We start from the raw sequence: 26,912 nt of genomic DNA, 5'->3' as shown, positions 1-26,912 counted from the left end.
ACGGCTACAAGATTGTACTACGGGACTGGTCCAGCCGAATCAGAAATGCGATTATAGGAGATATAAAATAGAAGATCAAACAAGTAATTTGTAGTAGAGTTAGCTACAGTGAATGCTTTGTTTGCACAATATTGTTTGCACAAATTTGTAAACATAGCGAAATGAAAAAAATGGAAAATATTGTTGGTTACTTATGGGAATATTTTTAAACGAAGTTGATGAAAATTAAAAACATGGATCACAAAAAAATAAAGAAATGCACACCACTTCTTCAAATTCACTTCTTCTCTTTGTAAATTTCAAAACATAAATAAAAGAAAAGTGAATGAAAACATCGAATTATGTAGATATTAGATAACACGGAAAATCCACGAGATAAATAAGTAGCTAACTAAACATTCATCCTGGAGGTTAACCAAAAAAAAAGCACCTCACTTACAGAACAACCCATCACTCTCTTTCCAATACTCTCTGCGATCGCAAGGATGCATGGTGAGAAAGAGAGCACGATCATCGCTGTGCTTCTCACCGCGTTCTCAGCTCATGCTCAACCGCTTTTTCTCGCTGCTCACTTTGCGTGTTTTCGTCCTCTCATTGGGAAGGATACAAATCACTCTGTTGAAGTTAGCTTAGGAGTAAAATATCTATTGGATACCCGTATTAGGTGAAACAGTGGATACCGGATCTGAATGTCGAGTATACCTTTATGTTTTAAACCAAATAAAGCAATGCACCTGTGCTTTTTTTCTATTGTGATCAGTAAGGGCATCGAACACAATACAAAAGACGAAACATTTTGAAGGATCGATACTTTTAGTGCGTAAGGTTGAATTAGACACAACCACCATGATTTTGAGCCTTCGAATCTTGAGGCACGAACCGTTCCATCACCCGAAAACCACATGACATCCCGCATGCTTGCCGCTTGTCAGACCGTTTAACTGCTTTAATTCTCTTAACGAAGCGAGTGCACGTGCCATTTGCCAAACATAGGTCCGGTGTGTGTGTGTGTGCGTGTGTGTATACATTATTTTGCCTACCTTCCCCGCCCCGCCGGAAACACCGGAAAACGGAACCGGAATTATGATGCTTGTTTTAGCTGCACTTCCTGTTTCTTCCTGTTCACGCAGCATCCGCGGGAGCATCCGACCATCCAAAAGCAGTTTCAAATGCGTAGCCCACCAATATTTGTAGCTATTTGTTACCTTCGAAAGCCGCTGCCGCCGCCACCCCATCAGTTTCCCATTTCGGGAATTTCCGCTGTACGGTTCCCCGCTTTCTTGTGAAAGAAAACTCACATCCGGAAAATCCATGATCCATCGTCATCATTGACAGCGCGATCATACGCAGCACACCCCTTTTCCACCATGTTTTGTGCGACGCGCAACGAGCGCCCTGCACTGCACCGGATACGTCATCGTCATCGCACGTCAACGGAGCGCTCGATTTCTTTCGTTCGACATCGTGTCAAAATCGATGGGAGTTATGGTGGATGGGGCGGAAAAACGGCGCTCTCTTTTCGCTGCTTCCAGTTTCCAGCTGGTTCGTTTTCCGCCGGGCAATGTGAAAGAAAGGAAGAAATGCGCTATTCCAGAACCGTTAATCCAGCCGGATAGACAAAGGAACGCGTACTCCTCCCGTCACGGCAAAGGTGAGGGAGGGAGTTTTTTTTGTGTGTGTATCTGAGATGGTCGTTATGTGCCCTTGTTGTCTTATTATATTTATTTCCACACTACGGCTGGGCTGTGGTGTCTCGGGTGACAAACAGTTGTAAACATGACAGTTTAATCACGTGAGACCGCACTTTGTGACGATCGCACCCGCGTGCGATGCGCTTTGGTTGCGTCGGAGACATTCTTAACCTCACACACACACACACACACACCGACTAGACTAGCCAACACAGAAGTATAAATGCACCTACACAGTCCACTCCTTTCCCTCCAATCCAAAACTAACATCCGCCATTCGTCATCGCGGTGCGTTCGATGAGGTTCGACAGAGTTCATCGAATAGTCGAATTCTGGCGAGACCTTTGCAACAGCCGCATGCAAGTGGGCCACGGAAAATTCGAAACCACTGACCACCGTACCCTAGCACCGGCAGGGGAAAAATAGTAACCAACGCGGCCGCGGTGACGTGACGTGGGAAGTGAAAGTATCCGGCCGACGGGAAATGGTTCACGCCGCACGGAAACGATACGAGGCGAACGATTTTGGGAAAGATATTTATTTTTAAGCAAACAAGATGACGTTTTGGCATCACCGCTGTCTTCTAACGCGAAGCCACGAACCACAGGGATCGGACGTTCCCCTGAGAGGAAGGTTGCCGTTGCGGTTGGTGGAATTGTGTTACGTTCAAGCCAGAGGACGTAGCACTCATCTGTTTAGGAACAGAGCTAGAGGAACGGTTTGATGTTGCAATAGAAATACTTCGAAATACACAACAGAAGCAAAGATGACGGTAAAAAACGATTTTGAATTTAACATTGAGGAAGACTTTGAAGTAAAAGATTAAATGAATTTGAAAATTAGGAGTACATATAGTTTCAAATAATGCAATTAGCGAAAGTTTCACTCCATCCAATGAAATGTTTTCCTTCCTCAATCATTAAGTATTAAATTTACCTTCTGTCTAATAGTTGTAACTGCCCTTAATTTGTTCTACGCGTTAAGCTATAAGCCATTATTCAGTCGATTATTATACCGGTTTATTTTCCAACCGTAATTGACTCCCTAAGCACTACGGAGTACATCCAGTAGGGATAAGGTTTGGTCCACACACACCACACCCCAACGGAGGTTCATCGGTGCGAGCTCGTACAGCAGGGAGCAACAAGTTCAGTGGTCAGCATGCATGCCCTGCCCATGCTCCAACTTCTCGTGGAGTTGGTTTTAGTTTTCCCTTCGCCAACGGCAACAAACATGCGCCAACGGTAGCCTGTGCTGTGTGGGGTCGTGCGTTGATTCATCGTTGTTAATGTTTTATGAACTGCAGCGTTATGGGGAAAATTTCGCCTCCATACACCCGGACCCGATGATGTTCACATTTAATAGAGTTTAGAAATTGATCGCCTGGAAGCAATCTGCTTTGATGGAGAGCGTGTTTATAAAGGGGAACTTTTCATAAATAATTATAATTATATACCTCTTGTAGGATCCGGAGATCAGTAACAATAAAAATGGAATAAAAAAACTGAACAATAATAAAACGCCAGTTTCGCAACATTCAAACCGAGCTGCCAAAAATGACTAATCATAAATTATGTAAAACAATCCAACGCATTTTTTACGGTTCACTACACCACCCTCCGAATGACAAGCATTTCCATATGTATTCTATAAATTATGGTTTATCAGATCAGATAAATCTCTGTTAATTATTGCGCACCGATTTTGCAGACGCGATCTCTAGAGGCATCCTGCTATAGCCAACTCCCATACTTCAAACCATACCTTTATAGATTATTCATTAGCCTCCTACGATCGATAACATTTCAACGCGACGGGTCCGATCTCACGCCCGTGTGGACGATCATCTGCTCTATGCGAGCTTATCGTATCCGACGAGCCCCTTTGCACTCGCCACTTATCAGAGCAACCACCACCACCGACTAAGGCCATGCACAATCGCAACGAGCATGTATCTTTGATTAACGTTACGATTATTAACCTCCCGAAGAAGATTGCACAAGACGGAGCAAAGGAGGAGTTTGGCCCCTTCTTTTCTGTTTGTTTGTTTCCTTTGCTTCGCAAACGGTCACACGTGCGTAAGCAGATCTCCTCTGCTTGGCGCTCGCGTGGGAGCTACAAACATAAGATCGGAAGGAGAAACTTCCACGCATCGTGTTCCAAAAGCGCATAAGGCCGTTCCGTGGCAGGGATCGAACACACGCAACGGTTGCTTGCACAACGCTGAACAGTCGCATTCTACTGTGATTGGGAACTCACAACGCACCGAGACGAAGCTGCAGGAAGAGAGTGCACACGGATCGTAAGCCCTGAAGAAACGCATCATGTAGTAATTCGTAGTAAACGTTCGTTCAAGTGAATGGTTTGTTAGCGATTAATGTTGCCCTCCCTGTAATCTTGTTGACAGGCGCGTTTGGAGAAACGGAAAGAACAAAAAAAATGCAGAAAGGTGGAGTTGCCGTTGGGGGATCATGAATGTAATTGCGTGGAATAGGATTACCCCGTTCGGTGTGCTGCGCGTGCTGGCATCATTAATAATTGCAATAATGTGATGCTTGTATGGGGTAAACGATCGGTGGAGCGATTTGACGATAACAGTAAAATTAATAGCGCAGCGGAATGAATATTGACAGCCGTACTGATGGTAGATCAATAAAGTTTGAAATGGCTATAAATTTCGTACAACAATGAAATGGACTTGTTTAGAATGAATGAACGATATTTTTGGGGTAAATTTTGATTTTATTTATATTACTAATTTATCAAATATTAGTGATTTCTATCTTTTTGTCTTTTGTTTTTTTAGTAAAACACAAATCATTCCACCGATAATATTAAACAATACCTTTTTACAATCAACCACCATTCTCCTATCAGCACACGGTTCGCGCACAAGTGCACTGACAGCTTCCTAAATATTGTTCTTTCCTCCGAACCGAAAATCCGAAACCCCCAACGCGCCCAACGCACAGCAGCAAACGTCCTTCGCAGCAGCTGCAGCCGACCAGACCATCACACAGGCGTCCCTCGTTCGTGCCCTTGTGCTCGTGCCTTCATTCTACTCCTCACAGTCCCTCCTCGCATCCTTCGCAACGGAAAATCTGGAACCAGAACTACGAAAGACGCTCCTTACGCTACCGTCTGTTGCTCTCGTGCCAACTGCATCAACAACCGGTGCAACGTGCATGGTGCATGCGTGTGTACACGATTTACGGCTCCCCACACCATCCCCACCCGGTCTTCCATCCCTCTCAGATCACGAACCTGCAGCGATGCAGGCACATCTGGAGCACGATCGTAGACAATTTTACATCGCTTGCCAACACTCGGTGTGCTGCTTATTCTTCCCATTTTTCATTCTTTCCTTCCCTAATCGGGCACACATACAAACACACACACCACACGACTGTATGATCAGTGAATAGTGAACCACACTCCCCACAATTTCCCTACCCGAAACACCCCACAGTGTAATCAATCTCAGCCCCCGGGGTCGCTGACAACACGTTTCGGAAATTCGGTAAACACGCTTGGCACCATTTTCGGTGACCCGCGGGACCTTCCCGGATTTCCCGGAATTGTCAACATAAATTTTGCACTTAACCACCGATTGGACGCGTGAGCTGCGAGCGTTCCACGGTGCTGCTTCCTACCGCGACCAGCAATTAGCGATGTGACGCTCGCACCCCCGAAGCGGAAGAAAATCCTTTCCAGATGTTGGCTGCGACCATCGCAAGCCGTGCCTCCCTCTGCCTATCTGCCGCGATCTTTGGCCGATTAGTGGATCTTGCCGCCAGTACGGGTCAAATTAGTGTCGATGTTTTTGTGCATTTTTGTGGCGAGGTAATTTGAATAGTGAAGCTGCTTACTCCACCACTACTGGTGAGTGTGTGCTCCCTGGAACGCTGGTCTGAAGAAGTTTTGGTGATGCGTGGACAGACGACGCCACGATGCTGCTGTTGCTGCTGCTGCTGTTATCAAAACATCCCTTCGTCCGTTTAAACAACCGATTTTTTGGTTTGGGTTCGGCGATCATAAATTAGTGCACGGGAAACTACAGCCAGTGGAACTACTTCTGGGCCGAATAATAATGTTATTTATGGCAAATGACGGGACCGGGGCCAATGATTTACGGTGGTTTATGCAATACGAAAACATGAAGTGTTTTGCTGCGGAAGTACGGTACGAATAGCAATGGTGAAACATGTTTTTTAATAGAGATTTTGAGGCTACTATTAGCATCCTTCGCAGCTCGAGGAAAACGTTATAGGCTGGGTTTGTTTGCCAGATTTTAGATTTATACTCAAACATATCATTTTTATGTTTGTTGAACGATGTTGGTGGTAGATGGCTGCATGATTAATCAGATTCGGATGAAAATAAATCGTTAAAAGATTGTTTTAGTAGTGTTTTGATTAAAATAAGACCTTTCCCCGTTGTACATGGCTGTTGTGTATACAAATAATTGAAGGTTTCTTTGTGTAAAATCGGTTAAAGATGCGTTCTAGTACAATACAATTGAATGTATATTATTCAAAAATACAAATTCGGGTAAACCTTCGTTTTGAGCAATTTTAATGATTGCATTAGTTGAAATTGGCCACATACAATTAGCAATAGTTACAGCCGTTTAGAACAAGAGTCTTAGAGCTGTATAAAATAACTTGAGAGATGCCAATGCTTCATTAATACAGTATCTAATTGGTTCCAAAAATATCGACCCGTCAAATCCGCTGCTCTTTGTCGTCCCGCCGTACCAATATAGCGTTGAACGGCTTACACTTCATACCCATCGGCTGTCCTCCCTCTCGAATGGTCAGGGCAGCAAACCTCTATAGTCCACCCCCACCAAATATACATAAAAACCAGCAACAAAAGCGCGTCCGTCAATCGCTTCGCACCCAAATACTGTTAGTGACATCGAATCAAGCGATTTCCGCCCATCGTCCACAAGACGCTAAACAACGATTTGTATCATCATCATCATCGTCAACTTCGTTTGTTCGGTGCGGTTCGTCACGTTTGGTTGTTGCTTCTCACCCACATTTCCCACTATAGCTCGTGCTCGAATCGTCCCAATCTTTACTGGCATTTACTTTTCTCACCTCATTCCGTACCATTTCCGGAACCATTCATGACCAGCGTGCGCAGGTTAAGCGTTGGACTTTAAGTTTTGTTCTAACGCGCCCCCGGTCGCCAGTGACAAACGACTGCGCACTGCCTAATCGCACTTGACAGGGCCGACGGAAATGATGGAATTTAGATTTTCTATTTCCATTTGCCGCGTGCTGGGTGCAAGCAAGCATAATCATCGTCGCGCCCGGATATGCACTACGCGCCGTATGCCGGCGGAAGGCAGCGCAGCGTGGGCAGGAAGTGTGCTTTCTTGGATGCATCCGAGGCACGCCGAAAATGAGGCCACCCGTTAGCTACACAGCGTTGTGACACCTGTCCACCGAGTTCGGTTTTGTTTACATTTTCGGCATTGTTTTGTGGAGGTTTTTTTTGAGGGCACGGATTAGAAAGATTATTTGTTTTGTTGCAGATTGTAATAGCTTGATGAATGTCTGATAGGTTTGTGTTTAAATTGCTTGAAATGAATTTCTTTTTTATGTTCGAAACTACTACTTACTTGTCTATTCTAAATATTTAGACGCATATTAAGCGTCATGAAAATACTTCCCTTGCCTGCAGGACACTTGCAACACTTGCTGAAGGCAATAAATTTGTTCCATTTTGACAATCACCATATCCAGCTCGGTACAAAACAAACGAAGGAAACGATATTAATTCGTTGTCATGCTTTAGTACACAACACGGCCACATCTGACACCCTTCACAGCTTTGCACAGCAATAGAGGAAACAATACGTGTGGGTGGAAAAATCATAATTATAACCTTCAAACAAACACAACAAGGGGAGGATGTTCAAGGGACGACGGAAAGTCCTATTTAGAAAGTAGTGGGGGAAAAAACAATCCCCTGTAAAGCAATGCCCGAGAAGATTTCAATTTGTGAAACGATTATCTTTCCGGTCGCCTATAGTTGTAGGAACTGCTGGTGATGGAAGGATGTAGGCAGCGATACGCTACTCCCGCATACCGCCGAAAGGGATGCATGCACTTCTGGCTGAGTGAGTGGTTTCCCGTTGCCTAAAGTACCGTATGGCACTGTGGGTAGGGTGTGTTGTGCCTGAGGCACACTGCTCATGAGTTAAACGCAGCCGCGCATAGATGACAGGTGAAGTGGTCGTGCGGTGGTGGGAATGATAGATGGGATAAGGGTAAGCTTCTGGGAGGTACAAACCGTCAGAAAGCGGCTACCACCATTCTCATTATCGGAACGTTGCCGACTGTCAAACCACAATGCGAACGAGTATGTGCGGCAAGACGACGCAGGCAATGTTTTGGGTAATATTTTGTCTGTTGATTATGAGTGTGTGATTGTACAGTGAATGGAGATTGAAGAGAATTTTTGAATAAAAAATATAAAGTTATTCTTTTTTTTTTATTTAAATTTAAAACAATGCCAATATTGCACAATACAATGAAATATGCTTACAAAAAAGCCTCTACTGATATTTGGTGGCACAACATGCACCGGGGTCAGTATTTCATGTATTTGATAGGCCGTTTCAGTTTTTAGATTATTTGAATGTAGCAAGTGTTAGAGGCTGGGCAGAGTAACATGTTCGCGGCTACTGTTAGGCACTCGTGCAATTCAAAATCGTGTTTCAATTTGAAGCTGAATTACATTGGTGGTAAAAGTGACCTTCTAACCTTGAACAAGAGGGTTATGATTAATGTACCAAGAAAGAAAAATCCCACCCGAAACAATAAAAAATATATTAATCATTTCAACGACAATCTTCTGTGATGTGAAGCATAGTTTTTGTTTCTTTTTAATTTCGCAATTGTACTGATGATTTAGCGATTGTGGTATTTTAGCACTCTTGTAATGCGTTCAAATCGTCACAGAAGCATTAAGGCGCATCTCGTAAGAGCAAGATTTCCGGTTTTGATTTTTATGTTAGTTTAAAACGTTTATTCCATATCATGCCGAAGTTGCGCCCGCGCGGGCGGCAGTTGTCTTGGGGCTTCTTGTGGTTGTAAGATTACAAAACACACTTTCTCACTTCATACGATCAAGAATTTCGTAGAAACCATCGCTCTTTTAGTTAGAGTACACGCATATTAACCTCCTCCCTCTATGAGCAAGAAACTGATGAAAGCAGATACGAACTCAGGGACCTAGCCTAACCATCGCTTGCCGCCACCGCAGTCTACTTTGATCCGTCCACAGCTGTATCTAAATTCCCGGTAAAGCAAACCTGCGCCCCAGTGCGCCTGTAATGTGATCACTTAAATACTTTTATTTCCTCCACAAATTCATTTCCCATCCATCAAACTTCCGATTCTTGCTTGCTTGCCGCGCCTGCACACGCAAGCACGCACCGTAGATGGTTTGATCGTTGGCCGGTGACTCTCCGGCCGCCGATCGTCAGTAGTGCCGCCCCGGTAGTGGGAGGAAGCACAGATTCCCAGCAACTGTTTACAGTCATCTGGCGTGCTGGAGGGGAGCGCCCAATTCGTCGAAGTAAACAGAGTACACCGCTCTGTGACGCATCATCTTCCAGTGGGTCCACCGTATAACCATCACTGGTAGGCCAATGTGACAGAGACCGTGCGGAACGTTTATTCGGAAGAGGGAACCTGTGTCGCCCGGGATATATCGTGACCATAAACGACGAGAACTCGATGGCAACCTTTCGCGTGGATGTGATTAAAACTGTTGTGCTAACGGTGTGCACCGAAAAGAGTTTATGCTTCGGGTAAATAATTTACCTTCGCATTGTCAGCATTTTCTGGACTTTTCAAATTTGCCTGCGAGCTAAATTCTCTGCTACCTTCACCCACTCGAAAACATCCAAAACGCGTCCAAGCCGACGTGTGATCTCATACAAGAATAGAGGAGAAAGAAAGGCCTCCCCCGTTTTTGGTTAACGACGTTTTAACCTATTTTATGAGCATCGTCACCTTCTGGCAGCGCACTACCTCCGATTCTGATGTACAACAATGTACAACACCCCGCACGGAGACGCGTTTTAAGGCGGCTATTTCATGAAGCAACTCCACACGCCCGTCTTCCTAACGGATATAGTGCCTCCCACCTGGAAGACATACACCACCGGGCATGCCGCGCTGTGCTTTTGCCAGCTGCCCTTCCACAACGCTTGCGCCATCTGAAAACTGTCTCATCTCACATGCACGCGGATTGTGTGTCGTGTAACACCTCCGCAAAATGGCACCTCCGAGACACACTTGCAAACGGAGCAACAAGGGGAATACAGGAAATTAATGTGCACAGCGCCCGTTTGTCAGGGTCAACAAATTGGCCGCACACATTTGCGCGCTGCACTTGTTCTGGTGGTCGGGAATGCTCTGTCGCGCGCGCAAGAAACACGCCATGACAAATGTACCCCAAACGGCTCCAACCGTGGCGGGAGATGCTTCTTGAGCGGTGGATGACGACCAGGAGCGTCATTTTTGGGGGTGGCGTCAAAAAACTACCCAAGGTTAGACACGACGAACAGGATACACTTGTTGGCTCTGCTCCTCCTGCGCCTCAGTGTCAGGGAGCCGGGATTTGGAACCTCCATATTCCGCCGGTGAAGCGCCCATGGCACAATTAACATTTCACCAACGTATTTCCTTTCCATTTCGTCGGTTTGATTAATAATTCATGTTTATGATTATTTGATTTTAATTTATCAACCGGCTTCGGAACACTAGCGCTCCCACACCTGATCGTTGTTTCGGGGTTTATCTTTTCGGGGTAGAATTTTATATTTTTCGACCATTGGCTCGTGGGTTTGCATACTAATATGTTGAGGTAACCGGTTGGTAGACCGCCTTACAAGGAGCAATTCCACTGGATGGATGTGAGATGGGTTTAGAAATGCAGGAAATGCACTTGTACGCTGTGACTTCTCAAATTGTTTTGTCAGGTGGATGTCTGGTCCCTTTGCTGAGCATTCCTGGAACATAAAAACTTCACCCAACATGTGAAACATTCATCCAAGCCAAATAAAACCACGCCACCGCTTACTGGACAGCCTCCTATCTCCTATCGCAAATGGTCAGTGTTTCTTGGGAAATTTGCACCAAAATTATCATAAGCAGAAATCGTCATGGACACCGGCACGACGATGGCCACGCGAGCACTCTCCGATGTTCCTGTGCGTAAGATGAAAGGAGGCGCATTGTTGACGGAACGCGCACGCTCGAGTTCGTATTTTTATTAAAAACTTATGCTGTGATGCCGCCAACATTGCTTGCTCTTCTTCTTATTTGTCGTCCAGCCGGTCCCTTGGGTCGAGCAAAGGAGGGTGGAAGAACTCCATCAGGGCACGCGTGTGCGCTCGCGCGCAATTGAAGATGAAACGGAATGGTTGTTGTTTGCTTAATGCATACACACAAGCAAACGATGATCGGTCCCGGTCGGTTTGCAGATGGCGGTCGGTTGGAGCTGTAGAGTATGTGTGGCCAAGACGCATGGCAAGATGTTGACGATGTTGATGATGAGCCACCAAGGTATTAAGAGATCAAAGGCTGATGAGGTACTTTTTTTCTCTTTTTTCACCAGCAAGCAAGTCACGCATCAACCTGCCGCTAATGTTTCGATTCGAGGCGCAGCACTTCCCATGATCGAGATGAGGATCCTGGAAGAAACATAGGGATGTTGAGGTGTATTCATATAAGCAGTTATATGCAAACATCATTTTAACGATATTGCATGAAGATGCCTCCGATAATAACATTCCAATTTTAAGGACTTTTCAATACTCAACCCAACAGTTTTTTTGTAATATAACCATTTGATCATATTTTAAATGAAAATTTGACTTGATTTGATTCTTGAAAGTAAATTAATGCTGTTTCGCCAAAGTTCCGTTGCAAGTCATTGTCTATTCGCTGTTCTACAGCACCTCACTACACAAAATGTTGTAAAAAGCAAAGAAACAATTTATCAACGCAGCAAACTCCCCGTAGAGCCTTGAACGAGGGCAGACAAACAGTACTGCTGCCCCTGTATGTGCTTGGATGTACGTTTCCGGAATAGTTTGACTATAGTAAATTTATCCACATACTTTCTGAGGATGCGTGTAGAATACAGTCTAGCGGGTATTCGAACTGTATGTTTGTTTGCATAAGTACATCTTGACGCAAGGGGGCGCGAGAGAGAGATTGAGCGAGAGTTTCGCTTACGCCATCTTGCACACACAAGACGCACGAGACGCCCCTCGCTGTTACACATGCAAGGAATTGAGCTGTTTTCCCCTGCCATCTGACAGGGGCACGTGGTGAACGAGCTGTTCCACATGATTTTGTTTCCCTTTTTATCCGGCACGGGACGGTTCCACCGGAAACGGGACACCACACACTCGGGACACCACTCCAGATTACTTCGATCGTTGGGAAAAGAGCGAAAAAAACGAACCGGATTTAGACAAGAATAAAAAAAACGGAAACAAAACTTCCCCCCCCCCCCCAACCATTCGAATCATTAAATTTGTCCTCACCGTATCCGAAACGAATAAAGCATTCGTCCCGCCGAACGCACTTCGTCGATGATCGAATATCAATGCACACTGGTGGCGGGCGCGTAACGCTATCGCTCTCGCGGTCCTATCGGTCCCTACCGAAACGGGGGACCATAAATCCTTAAATGTGACGGATTTTACGATCCTCTCTCGCGTGCGTGCCGGTTCGCGCGAGCCGCCTTACAATTTTGCTTTATTACTATTTTCTACCTCAATATTCTAGCCAAACCGCACCGCCGTGATCGAGACACGTTTGTGGGAAGGGAAATTATCATGCGTGCGACCTGGACATGCGGGGTGATAAAACAACGAACGATCGTGTTTCTCGGCGTGCTCCGGCAGTGCTGCTGTGTTGTTGGAGAGTTCCTTCTTAAGTTACGCTATAAATAAATCGTTTATTAGATTGTCAGAATGTTTTGATTATGGACTGTTTTACGATCGATTCCGATGTTTGACAGTAAAATATACATCTTAACAGGACCGCAGCAGCTACCGTGCTCAATGGCGGGGTGTAGGATGCGGTAGCCACTGTAGCACTAGCGAGACAGGATTGTAAAACATTGTTTGAGAAAGATCAACAACAGCAACAGCGCAGTATTGCAACACTGTATTACGTTGCGCTTTCTTTTATCCAGATGGTAGATGCTTTGTCTCTCTCCTTCTCTATGCCTCGCTTTCTTTATAAATGTAAAATTTCTTGCATCAAACAATGCAGCATCTTGTGTTGATTCTGGGAAGCACTTTCTTTATCGTGCACACAGGCACACAGTGCCCTATACCACTGCCATTACACAGCATAAACAAAACGCACAATACTTGATCTTACGACATACGGCGTGGTCTTATGCTGTACTACTGCCCTCATCGCCTCCCCTCCCAAGCATTAGCACAATATGCACGCAACCACCTTTCCAATGCATCTGTCGGGTTGCGCCACGACCGGAGGGGGAAGGGGGGGGGCAATTTTCCAGTTGAATCGATGTTTCTGTGGGGAAACCTTGCCCAGGCCATTCAAATCAATTGGCTTCAATTGTCTCCCGCCGATGGGTACCACCTCGGTGTAGATTTATTTTAATGCTATTACACATTAGAAGACGTTCGCTACACTAAATAAAACTAATAAGAAAGGCGAAATCCGTGCTGCTTTTGACGACCGAGACCGAAGTGCCTAGCATTTTGTGTAACCGTTTCTTCACACTCGCCCGTTTTGCAGCAATTGACTTTGATTGAGCTGACCCAATGCCTAGACGACGGGTGCACAAGCCCTGGCACCGCTACGAGATGCAGCTGGAGGGAAAGTACCGCTTGATAGTTGATGATGCTCTCGGCTCGAGCCACACGGCAAGTGATCCTTCACACAGAAGTTAGAAGTGTTCGTAAACAAACAACCAGCTATAGCGCTTCTCGGACGGCTAGAACGCGCGTAACATTGCAGCACGCAAACAACTGTTCAAGGACTGCGCCCATCAACAGTTCCGTCGCAAGAGCACTCTTCATCCCCAATTTTAGCTTTTCCCAGTAGATTGGATACACACTTACTCAAGAACACTGCGTAGCTACCGTTGCTCGTGCCATCTACGGAGCTCGTGCCCGCCGTCTGATTGGCAGCCGGAGCGCAATCAGCAGGTAAAAACGAGCATAAGGGACGACAGACTTTGTGCGATAAAATCTCGACAAAAGCTACAACGATGCTTGCTGCTTTCTTCCTTTCAGCCCGCACAACCCAACGCACCAAACAAGTGCAGTGGCCGAAGGGGTGCTTAATTTATTTCCAGCAATAAATTAAATCTAACCCGAGTAATCGGAAGCCGCCTTCGTACGGGTAGAACGCCACGGTGGCTGCCGGTGTTAGTTGCTCAGGCTTCTAATCGGTACAGGTATCGGATGGTACAACCGTGTGGCAAGCATGATGGTACGCATCTTCAGCCAATACACCATTCTTCTTGGGAGGTGAACCACGCAGCATCAACTTTCTACGGGTGCTGGGGGAAGCTTAGGCTTAGCCCAGAACTCTAGATGTTAAGCGCATCATGCGTTAATGATGAGCTATTTTTTAGTATTGGGAGAAAGTTGCTCTCTTCGAACATGCTTAAATTGATATCATACTTAATGTAGTCCAGTACCATTTTTCACCATCATCCCTGAGAAAGGAACCGGAAATTTTCTAAAATTTATTTACAAAAAAACTGTTTACTTACACTTAAGCTTTACAAATTGCACCCCGCGCCAACTTCACGGCCGGATATTAAGCAAAACAATCAAAACATCCGCTGTTGTTCCTGCAATCGGAACACATTTTTGATCCTCTCAATTACATCCGGATGAAAGATTACACCCACCGAACCCGGGCGACTGACAAAGCGGGAACCATTACTCTGTGCGTTTTAATCCCATTTTTGACACCCTCGTGTAAAGATTGTTTCAAGCAAGCGTTTTTTTGTGTAGTAAAAAAGAGACAAATCCTAAGAACGTGTGTATGTCGCTACCTTTCCTACCAGGTGTCATTCATCACACTAGGCAACTTGAGCACTTCATCGTTCCGTTCATCACGGCGGTGATCATCACAAAAACGCGATCGACCGCCAACGATGAGACCGCCAGTGAGTAGAATAGAAAAAAGTACAACTCACACCCAGCGTCTTATCTTCAGAGCGCGCGACAAATGCATCGATTCATAAATGGATGCATTTCCGGAGGTTAACCTTCACGCCCTTTTCACACCCGTGACGCATTGGTGCCTCCCCATCCCCGGCTGGCATCACGAGGCAGTATAGTGCGAGGGTCAGGCAGCGTGTGGCTGGAGGTGATTCATACCAGGCGGAATGTAAGTTGCAAAAACGCGTCGAAATGCGATCACGTTCCGCGATCACTGCTCGGGTGCCGTGAAATGTGAATGCAACACAAAAAAAAACAAGGGAAACACCCACCATCCCTTTTTACAAGGTAATTTGGGAGAGCTCGGGTTTGCTCGGTTGATAGCAGCAGTACCGGCACGTGATGTGTGCCCGGTGAAAGAAAAGGGAAACAGGATGCATCTGGTAGGTACAGATGCACCGGTGTAAAGCAGTGATTACGAGTAAACATGAAAGTGAGATTTTTTGTTTTGTTATATTTCTTACAGGTGTTCCAAGTTAAAACAAACAGTTTTATGCATCAACCGATATGTGTTTTAATGGAAAAAACATGATGTTTCTTCAAATGTAGCTCTTTTCAGTATATTCTATCATTGTTCATCTCTTTTAACGGCTATTATTTGCATGAAAGGGAAATGGAAATAATGGTTATTATGAGCCTATTATACATTTGAAAATTATAGTTCATTACGTTGGAAAATTAAAAATCTTTCGTTTGGTGCCTAACTCAAGATATTTTCATTTTCGCGCTAACTCGATTCATATCATTTTTGTTTGGCCTACAATCTCACGTTTATTTTCCTTCAGGGTGCGCAAATGCGGAAAGTTGAAAAAGGAAAGTAATTCATGCATGGAGAGCTTTGTTTTCGGAGCATTTCGCACATTTCAAGGCAGCAGGTAAGACCGTGTCTCAATCGATAAACTATAGGAATGTATTGCTTTCCTTGAGAATTGTTTAAATGGTCTACCTAATCTGAACTGATTGGTAGTATGTTCATAATGAATCATGTACTCAAAAATTTCGTTCAGCAGTAAATACAAATGTTCAACATTATCCTTATTCTTGTGTCTTCTGTTAGAGAAGCTTTAGGAGCAAATCATTATCGTAGTTTAAAAACACAAACAAAACTGGCAGGCAAGCAAAGCGCGATTTTAATGTAATCCTTCTTTATACGGACTGGGATCCAACAGTCCACACAAGAAGAAACTTAATCCTCCACCGCGACCCTCAAAGGATACACACACACCCCCTCTCCACAACGTAATCCTTCCTGCATCAATACATTTGCTTTCAAGCTTGTGGAAAAACACAAAATAATGCTTTATTATTTATTCCACCTATCGCTTACCAACCGCGCATCGCTTTCCAAGCGCCCACAGAGCGTGCAGTGCTTTGAAATCGAATAATAAATAATCAACCGAACCTGTCACCACAACTGTGCTCTCTTGGTTTACCAGCCACACCGGACATCCCACCCGACACATCGTTCGAAATGATAGTTTGGTTGGTTCTTCATCATTGCAATCCGTTCTTTCCTTACTGGCTGCGCGCGATCGACTCCGGAGTGCACTATGTGTTGTGTTCATCTTCTCCGATACCTTGTGTGTGTGTTGTGCACTTTTTATCGCGTTCGTTTGTCTATGTTTTTCATGGTTTGTCCTGGTGCTTGAAGAATATCTTTACGCGCGATCCCTTTTGCATTATCATATTTATTTATTCATTCTAGCTATGTTTTCACACCGGCAACATTTGCGCTATCCCCGTGTGCTTATCGATTGTTTTTTTTTCTGTCCCTCCTTTATCGCCTTTTTGCGTCCATCAACCGGCCGGTGCCGTTGGCCGAACGGTTGATGCGCGGTTTTTGTCGTTCGCAACTCATTGATGTATGATAAGCCTGTTTGTCGGAGGAGGCAGAGGATCGTGGGACTGGAGTGCGTGTGTGTGAGGTTGGTAAACGAGCAAAATGCTATTTGCATGCCGGTCACACAATCCTGGCGACATCTTACTATGGGGACAATCCAGCGTTAAAATGATGATATAAATAAAGCGGAAGAAAACTAACAAAGGAGTATAAAAAGAATTCGATTAGATACTTTAAACAATTCTTTTTTTAAATGTATAAAACATAGAAGAATTCTAGAAACAACGAAAACTTGAAATCAATCCAAAAACATATGTAAAAAGACACATGCTCTTATAAATGTTGCCAGACTCGCTATGTTTATATATTGTTTTATCTTTCCGCGAGTAGAACCACCTAACCTGCTGGGTGGTGATCCTCGCCCAGAAGGCAGACGAGTCGTGTGCTGTGCCACCGGGAGCGTCACGGGACGATCAAGCAAACGTCTTCGCTTCATTTGCGGAAGATAATACACAACCATTCAAGCTGATTTCGCTCTGAATTAGGTAATTGTGATTGCTGCGACCGGGTATGGCAGCACGAGAAGTTACGGTCAACGATGGCGGTCGTGTTCAATGGATGTAAACGAAATGGATGGATGTGTAAACGGACCTGTTCTTAAATCATGTATTCGTTTTAAGTTTCGTGAATGAGGGTACAAACAATGGCGGTTTTAGTAGAATTCATCTATTACTTAGAGCGGATAAAGCTGTTGTACTAACTCCAATCTCTCGTTTGATGTGCATTGGACAATCCCATGCCGTTTCGTTTTTTTCCGCGTACCGCCAAAGTGATGATATAAAACCGAAATGGTTGCACATAAAATTTTACGATATAAAAGGAAGCAAACGACGGCACTAGGCTCAAAAAGGAATCCTAGACGACGACAACACACCACCCCCGAAGGACGGTGATTGTATATTTCTTCCACTTTGCTCGTAAAAACATTACTAAAATGCGATGATATTATAGGGTTTGAGGCGCGTACGGTTGCGCATATATTTAGCGCCGCACACCACCGATTGACGCGCGCGTGCCACTTCGATTGGCGACAATTTATTACGCTCATTGAGGAATCTGTTTCAACCTCCAGAATGGGGCGGCGCGCAAGCAAAAGCATAAGCAATTCGCATCGCGCCCGAGGGGAGGGGGGGGGGAATATTGTAGGTGCACAAAACGCAACGTGCAAATAATGCACAAACAACCAAAAAGCATCTTTTAAGTGCGTTAAGGATTTACTTATTACTATTAATAGCCCATAGCAAAACTATTGTCTCCGTTTTGCGTAATCGCCTCCATATGGTGCGGCTGGGATATAGTGTGGGAGTGCTGCATTGCGACAAGGCGTGTGGAGGAGGAGGGTAGTGTGGTTGTGTCTATTGCAACTATAATGGTGTCCATGCACGCTGTATGCATGTAAATTGTTTGCAGCTGCTCGCACTGCTGGATTTTAGTTTGTGCAAAGCAACGATACGTCGAATGCGAAGGCAATCCCAGGGGAAGTACATTTGCTTATTTAGTTAGTAAATAAATCACAAATTATTATATCAACTTTCGTAAGAATGCTTACATGACAAGTGTTCCATAGAACACAGCGTCTTAGAATAAAAAAATATGAAGAAAAAATGCAAAAGAGTTTCCCATACCGGGAATCGAACCCGGGCCTTCCGGGTGAGAGCCGGATATCCTAACCACTAGACAATATGGGACTGATGATAGGTAGGTGCTCAAAGCAATATATAAATACAACCTTCGCCGCACTAACACACCATACACAAAGATTATTGCTTATCATGATGATGTCTACTTTTCACAACTATTTCCTCCATAATAAACTCATAATTGTGTTTTATTCTGAAATAGCATACAAATAACTGAAAACTAATTCCTTTACAATGCCGCATATTGGTATAACGCATGAAAAACCACTGCAACGCATTTCTTAACTTCATTGTTTACTATTTTTAACACATAATTAGCAACTTTTTGTTAATCAACCTAATCTTAGGATCGGTTAAAATTTACTTATGTTTCGCCCTGCCATATTTCGCCAACACATCAAAACTGCTGCTGCTCCTTTGGTGTATCAGCAAAATTGTGTGTCTTCAGCGCTCTGTCCACGCGTTTTCTGTGACGTTTTCCTCCTCTTACCTCTTGCCTCTCACAGCATAACGTTACCGTCTTCACCCCAAGAGGGCGTCATTTGGCGAATAGCTACTTTGAAATTGATTTAAATTAGTCTCAATCAAACAGCAACGCGAAGCGCAAAACAGACGACGTCTCTCACCACAGTTTGAGGCGATCGTTGGAACGCACTTTTGGGGATGGTAGCAGGCCCCCCGCGTAACTGTGTATGAGTGCTTTTACGGACCGGGGAAGATTTTGAGAATCCGTTTTGGAATCGACAGAGCCAGTGTGTGTCAGTGAGGGAACAGTATTTACGTATTGCTGCTGCCGCCACGAATCACTGCCCTATGTCACGGTTTTAGCGGATACGGTGGTGTGGCTTCCTGCGCTCTACACACTAACAGCTCGCCTAAGAAAGTGGCTGTGTAACGCGCCATCTGACGCGATTCTCAATCGATCATAAAAAAAAATCATATCATCACACGCGCCACTACGACACAACAGTGTACGCGTGTGTCAGAGGCATGGCGCGTTAACAGCGTTCACCCTCGTCAGATTCCCTCCTCTCTAACAACCACCGTATCACGCTGAGTGCCAAGCTGTCAGAAGGGGGGTGTTTGTTATTGTTGAATTGTTGATATTATTACGCCCTCCAGTTATGGGTCCTATCCCGCGGACAGCACCAATACACACTGCACGCAGCATCACATTTCGAGATCGCGCTCCATCCAGTCATCTCCCGGCCCGGCAGAGTGGATCATCACGGGCACTCACCGTCATCTGTTCCCGCGGCGCGTTCGGATGCTGCTGGAGAACCCTCTATCGCATACGCATACGTACCGCCGTCCCGTATCGCACCAGGCAAAACAGGTACCCGGGGCCGTTAATCGGCGTCAATTGCAGCGAGATAGCGACTGAGTGCTGACACATTCCTCTTCTCTACACGCTTTTGCTTGCAGCAGGAGTACAGACAGTTCCCCCGGATGTGTGTGTGTTTTAAGCGGAAGTTTGTAGCCTTAGAAACACTGTGCTCTAAGTAGTTCGGTGTAAAAGATAAGTAGTTACGACGTTCGCCAGCGACGATAAGCGATTTAACGATCTCCAGAATCACTAGCGAAAGAAACACGGTGTCGTGTGAAGTGGCGCACTGTTCCGCGGATGACCAATGTGCAAACGAGTGCAGTGCAGTAATGAGGTGTAGTGCTAGCAGCGGCTGCCTCCGAGGTGCGATGGAACTGGGTGCCGATAAACCGGCCAACAAACACGATAAGGGTTCGTTGTCAGTGACGGCGGCGTCTTCGCCGGCCCCAAACTGCGGTGAGGACGGTGGTGGCGGCAGCGGCGGCGGCGGCGGTTGCACACTCGGCATCGATGAGCGCACAGGCCGGCTGCAATGGTGCCCGGGGTATAGGTTCGTGAAGTTCCTGTTCGTGATACCGGCAGCGATGCTTCCGATCGGTTTGCTGTTTCTGCTGTTGTCTCGGTTTCAGGTGGTTGGATCGGTTAGTCTTGCCGGCGACGGCCACCAGCTAACCGAACTGTCAACGACGACGGATGATCTCGAAGGGTGCGGTGAGTTCGGGTACTACTACACCGAGGAGCATCTGACCACGAACAACAACCACCTTACCGAGGAGATCGACTGGGCGGAACAGACGGCGGACGATGTCGAACGCCGCTGTGAACCGATTCCGGAGAAGGGACCGAGCGAGAGCCTCGACACGGACGATCGTGGCCTGTTGCGGGGCATCGTGCGCACCTCGTTCATACCGTCCGAGCGACGTGTCCTGCCGGCAGATTGTTTAGGTGAACAGGCACAGCCAAGCACAGCAACGGAGAAGGCTGTGGAGCGGTCCGAGCAGCTGCCCCGTGTGAGAAGATCCGTCGGGTGGATGAACGACGACCGCAGCAGCCCGGAGAGTGTGCGGGCCGCGCAGGTCGCCATAATGAAGCAGTACATGGATCCGGACGCGGACCCGTGCGACGATTTCTACCAGTACGCCTGCGGGAACTGGGATCGGGTGAACCCGATACCGAAGGACAAGGCCGCACTGGACACGTTCGAGCTGCTGCGCGAAAGCCTCGATCTGGTGCTGAAACAACTCCTGCTCGAGGGTGAACCGGCGGGTCTGCACGATGTAGAGAATGCGCTCTCAACCGTGCGCTCCCAACCGGACGGGACGAAAAAGAGCACAAGCACGACAACGACCGCTGCATCAGCGGGATGGCCAACGACGACGGTGACGGGTGGACCCGCACAACAACAGCTCCATCGTGTACGAAAGCGTGGCCGGGCGGAGAATCGGAACCGGTCCGGGCGTGCCGTCCAGAACAAGCTTATCATCCGCTCGGCCCAGGTAAAGCGCGTCCGCCGCAAGCGCGAACTGCTTATCAACGATGATGCCGAAATGAAGGCACGCCATCTGTTCGTGTCCTGCATGAACTACGAGCTGATCGAGCAGCGTGGTCTGGAGCCGTTGCGCACGCTGCTCCACAGTCTGGGCGGATGGCCCGTACTCGAACCGGACAGCTGGGACGAGTCCAGCTTCGACTGGCTCAACCTGACGGCGGCTCTCCGGCACTACAACAACGACGTCCTGATCGTCGAGTGGGTCGGACCGGACATTAAAAACTCCGACGAGAACATTGTGCAGTTCGATCAGACCTCACTCGGGCTGCCAACGCGCGACTACTACCTTCAACCCGGCAATCGCAAATATCTCGAGGCGTACCGGCAGTTCATGCTGGAGGTGATCGGGCTGCTGGACGTGCCGGCCGACACCGCCCGCCAGGCGACGGATGAGATGATCGAGTTCGAGACGCAGCTGGCCAACATTACCAGCACGCCGGAAGAGCGCAACAACGTGTCGACGCTCTATCGCAAGCTGATGCTGGACCAGCTGCAGGAAGAAGTGCCGCAGATCAACTGGACGCACTACCTTACGATCGTAACCGAGCGGCCAGTGAACGGGTCCAGCTTTGTGGTGATGTTCGCCATGAGCTACATGCGCGATCTGGTCGAGCTGATCGATCAGACGGAGCCGCGCATCGTGGCCAACTATCTGCTGTGGCGGTTCGTGCGCCACCGCATCAACAATCTGGACGATCGCTTTCTCGGCGCCAAGCAGCGCTTCTCGAACGCACTCTTCGGGCGGGAGCGCAATCCACCGCGCTGGAAGAACTGCGTCACGCAGGTGAACGCCAACATGGGCATGGCGGTGGGGGCCATGTTCGTGCGGCGCTACTTCGACGAGAACAGCAAGCGCGACACGCTCACGATGACGCATGAGCTGCAGGACGCGTTCCGTGAGATTCTCGGCCGCACCGGCTGGATCGATATGGCGACGCGCCAGCTGGCCGAGCAGAAGGTGAACGCGATGTCGCTGCGCATCGGCTACCCGGACTTCATACTCGATCCGGTGCAGCTGAGCGCCCGGTACGCCACGCTCGAGATACACCCGGACCGGTACTTCGAGAACACGCTGAACGTGCTCAGCCACATCCGGCGCACGGACCAGGAGAAGCTCGGCCAGCCGGTCAACAAGACGGCCTGGCACACCGCTCCGGCCGTCGTGAATGCGTACTACAGCCGCAACAAGAATCAGATCATGTTTCCGGCCGGGATACTGCAGCCTCCGTTCTACCATCGCCATCTGCCGAAGGCGATCAACTACGGCGGTATCGGGGTCGTGATTGGGCACGAGCTAACGCACGGGTTCGACGACAAGGGCCGGCTGTTCGATCGGGACGGCAATCTGTACCGGTGGTGGAGTGATCGCGCGATCGAAGAGTTCCACGAGCGGGCGGCCTGCCTGGTGGAGCAGTACGGCAGGTACCGGATCGCCGAGGTCGACGTGCAGCTGGACGGGGAAAACACGCAGGGCGAAAACATTGCCGACAATGGGGGCATCAAGCAGGCGTTCCTGGCGTACAGCAAGTGGCTCGCGGCTCAGACGGATCGGCGCGTGCTCGAGGCGGAAACGCTGCCCGGGTTGAACGTGACGCGGACGCAGCTCTTCTTTCTCAACTTTGCCCAGATCTGGTGCGGCGCGATGCGGCCGGAAGCGACGCGCAACAAGCTGAAGACGGCCGTCCACAGCCCGGGCCGGTTCCGGGTGATCGGGACGCTCTCGAACTCGGAGGATTTTGCGCGCGAATATCACTGCCCGGTCGGTAGCACCATGAACCCGCCCGGCAAGTGCAGCGTGTGGTAGAGGGCAGGGTTAGGGCGACCGAGATGCGTACGTTTGTAAATAAGGGAGAGCCGTGTTTAAGGAGTTGTGTTGCTGTAACGCTCGCTGACATTTGCATGGTACCCGGATCATCTGGCCTGACCGGATCAGATGGCAATGGGAATAAAAACGTGTGGCGTACGACACTACTATGCGTGTTACGTTTCGATCGATCGTACTTGATCTGTTCTATGTGCATGCCATATCCCGTCGTCATTGATCGCAGCGGGGCTAGCGAGATGTGTCGTTGAATAAATAAAACCTTAGCTAGTAGTCGCTTACTAGCGAGAAACGACATATCTCCGCTGCTTGCACGCTGCTTGTCACCATCCTAACCTCCCGCTGTAAGACACTAGTTAATTGAAATCAATTCCAAAACCCGTCCGAGAATCCGCGCTCCGGTGATTCCCGGACCGGGCTTGGCTTGCCCTCTTCTTCTCCTTGCTTCTCCAGTAAGGGACTGTTATCCAATTTATCTGCCGTAGATCAATTTCGCCGAGGTCGAATCGTTTTTCCACACAGTAGCTTACGGAGCGCTGCTGAAGTGAGCACGCCACACAAACGAATTGAGAGCAATATTTCACATTAGTGATGGTTAAGCAATTAGTTTAGGTATACCTTTCTGCCTAAAGTGTCGGGATAAGCTGGAGTTGGAGATATCTTCGAAATTGTCAGCAATTTTCGGACCTCGAAGCTCATACATCTCTCGTTGGGAGTAGTTTAGTTGTGTCTCACCGATGCAATTGTGAAACCCTTACGGAATTCCCCTAGTTGTCGTAAGTACCTGAAGGATACCCAACATCAAGTAATATGCCAATTTACATCTCAGATCAGGAAATATAGAAGGAAATTCGCCGAGATATACGTTTGGTTTCAAGTATTTTAATTAATGAAGATATCACCAGCAGAAGCAATATCCTCCTTCTCCAGCAGGTGCCACTTGAGTACGTATTTCCTTCGCTCATTCAATGAATTCCAACAAGCTCCCCAAACAAGACGCTACTCGTCCACGGCTCATTGCAACGCGCACGGTGTGGACGCACCGTGGAATCAATTCCACTACATTGCAACTTGTTCCACCCGTAGTAGAGGTGCTCAGGCCCATCGGCTGTGGCCAGAAATAGTCTCCAAAATGCACGAATCTTCGCGGAGCAAATTTTTGTTCCACCAACGACAACCAGTCCCGCGCCAACCGGATGCACACGACGGAATTAACATCCAACCAACCAGCCAACCAACCAACCAAGTGTTTCCTCCCATTTGGGAGACGCGATGCTCTGGGTGTTTTACAAAATAGTTTCACTACTACAACACACAGCACACCCCACAACGTTTGCAACTATACTGTGCCTGCGCAGTGTCCGGTGATGTCTTCCCGTCCACATCAAAACTCCCACAAACCTCTGCTCTGGTATCAAACCGATTACGGAAGCAACGAACCGGTGACCCCAACACGGGAGGGGGGACACCCAACTCCATGTCCGCCCTAGCGCAACATGCACCAGCCCAGTTGCATCTTTCGCCCGTTTCGCGGTTGCTCAAACTTGCCAGCGATCGAAATGTGTGTGAGGATTTCTAATTTTAGACACCGCGGTCATCTTTGGGCCAGCAGCAGTACGGGGTAACGGAAGTGTTATTAGCTACGTCGTCGCGCACACCTCTAGCTCATAATGTCAGTGCGGCCCCGCGGGTGGAAGTTATACGTGATGTTGTGTGCGCGGGCACCAGAATTACTACCTCTCTCTGCCAACACACGCTGTTCGGTGGTAGGTTTTTGAACACTTTCTCAGCATGTGTTTTCCGCAAGTGTAAAGGGAAGTTCTAACAGACACACACGTGCGGTGATAAATGTAGACGATGAAAAGCAACAAGTCGTTCTTTTATAGGCGTTTTTTTTTGTACTCCGTTTCGTTGCGCGTGAATGGTAGACGATCATTTGTGCATAACTCAATTTGTCTCAAAATACGATCATCAGCATTGGAAACGTCGTTGAGGGAAGTGTTACAGGGTGTTTTTCTAGAGACATTTCTCCTGGCAGACATTTAGAAGAAGTTAGGTTTTACAGACTCTTTAAAGAGCAAACTTCCTAATGTTCCGGTTCAGATGGGACAATTTGCGCTAATTACGCAAGATATTTTTGGTACGATTTGATCATCATGATCTCAAGTTTTAGTGCTGAGATTACGTATGCTTATACTGAGATGTGCATTATAAGATAAAATTGTTTATAAATGGCCCAACATCAGCTTTACAGTTTGATTACAGCCAAATAATATCAAGGAATATTACACAATGCTAAGAATAAACACAACTGAAAAGAACACAACTCAAGTAACTTTAATATCATTCCACAAAAATGCGTTTTCCTCAAACACAATTTGCACGTACCTTTCTCACACCTGTTTAATTTATTTTCTGCATATGTTTCCAGCAAATGATAGATGGCAACAATGCAATTTGAAATGAGTTAGAGGAGCAACAATAACCCCTTAAGCCGATGCGGTCTGAGGACTACCGTCCATATTACTTTGCAAATCAAGTCGTGCAGGGTCAATGGCACTTATTGAATAGTCGACACAAATTGCATCTTATGCAAGCTACACGAACGGAAAGCTATAGAATAGGAAGCGTTTGTGGTCAGGTAAAATAAATCAGTTATTATGCGTTATTTTCCACAACCTGTTCGGCCCATCAGTAAGGAAATAAGAGATAAAAACAACGGAGCTATCAAACGTTCACCCCCGGCACAAGACAATAGGCACCAGGAACTGGAGACACCCAGAGCGTGTTCCCCTCCGTCCGACACCGGTGCCACTGGAGGAAGTGCGAACAGGAAACAAACACCGAAGGTACTGGAATTAGAATATTAAACAGCAGCGATTGCGCGGCATCAGATGGCACACCACGGTGGTACACAACCCTTCTTAATTCTCCACATTTTCCAGCGCGGGAGAGTCCACGGGTATGTGTGTGCTTTTCGGAAATGGATGTACGCCCGAAATGGCGGAACTAGCCTTTGCACACACACACACACACACAATGGGGCACACGATGTAACGAGCTAACCGTGTGCGGTTTTACGAGGTTGGACAACCACCGGTCAACCTGTTCGTTTGGTGGGTACCACTCTTTCCTTACGATTTCCTTTTACGGTTTGACACACACCCCTACATGGACTTCCAACCCTCCAGAGCTGCGGCGGTGCTGGTAACAGGAATGCCTTTTCGGAGCCGGCAAGTGATTCCCGTAAGATGGTAGCGAAAACACATTTACGGAAGCCCTGTCCCATCCCCAAAGCTGCGGGTGAAATGCGGCGCGAGATGGTGTTGCGCCAGGAAGTGGCCACGGTATTGGTATACCTTTAGTGCTGGGAGAGCGTTCTTTCTTACCAGCATTTCCGCCTCCGTAATCAAGACGGCTAGTTTGTTGGGCGGCCAGGTGATAATTTATACTGTGAGCACATTCGTCCATCCCGTTAGTTTACTGCGCTCACAATAGCAATCGCTTATAATGCACAACATATTGAATAAAGCAAAGATATTTTTGGGGGCAAAGAGCACCAAGAAAATCGTGAATAATTTTAACCAGATCAAGCCACATTCTGCCTATGATTACGAAATTATCACTAGAGTGACGAAAAGGATAAAGAAGAAATGAAAGGAATGATAAAAACAGTATTCTTTTCGGTCGTTCTCACGATTATTTACGATCGTTTGGACCGGATT

The 26,912-nt window shown here is 47.1% G+C and overlaps 1 protein-coding gene and 1 non-coding gene across 3 annotated transcripts; one reads left to right on the top strand and one right to left on the bottom strand.

Annotated features, from left to right (window-relative positions):
• Positions 1–18,465: 18,465 nt before the first annotated feature.
• Trnae-cuc lies at positions 18,466–18,537 on the bottom strand. Its single transcript has one exon. It is a non-coding gene; the product is annotated as a tRNA-Glu (tRNA).
• A 1,159-nt stretch (positions 18,538–19,696) lies between these two features.
• Positions 19,697–24,051, top strand: LOC120894816 (neprilysin-4). Of its 2 annotated transcripts, none has more exons than XM_040297650.1 (2): positions 19,697–19,825; positions 19,915–24,051. In XM_040297650.1, exon 2 carries the CDS (start codon positions 20,146–20,148, stop codon positions 23,167–23,169), a length of 3,024 nt encoding a protein of 1,007 aa, XP_040153584.1. In that variant the 5' UTR covers positions 19,697–19,825; positions 19,915–20,145; the 3' UTR covers positions 23,170–24,051. The 2 variants fall into 2 exon arrangements, with proteins under 2 accessions (XP_040153584.1, XP_040153585.1); XM_040297651.1 differs by having other exon boundaries at positions 19,704–19,825; positions 19,918–24,051.
• Positions 24,052–26,912: the final 2,861 nt, after the last annotated feature.

The sequence above is a fragment of the Anopheles arabiensis genome, chromosome 2 (assembly GCF_016920715.1).
Source record: "Anopheles arabiensis isolate DONGOLA chromosome 2, AaraD3, whole genome shotgun sequence".
Classification (NCBI taxonomy): domain Eukaryota; kingdom Metazoa; phylum Arthropoda; class Insecta; order Diptera; family Culicidae; genus Anopheles; species Anopheles arabiensis.
Note: the sequence above shows the minus strand (reverse complement) of the source record. Positions and strands in the feature narration are given on the sequence as shown.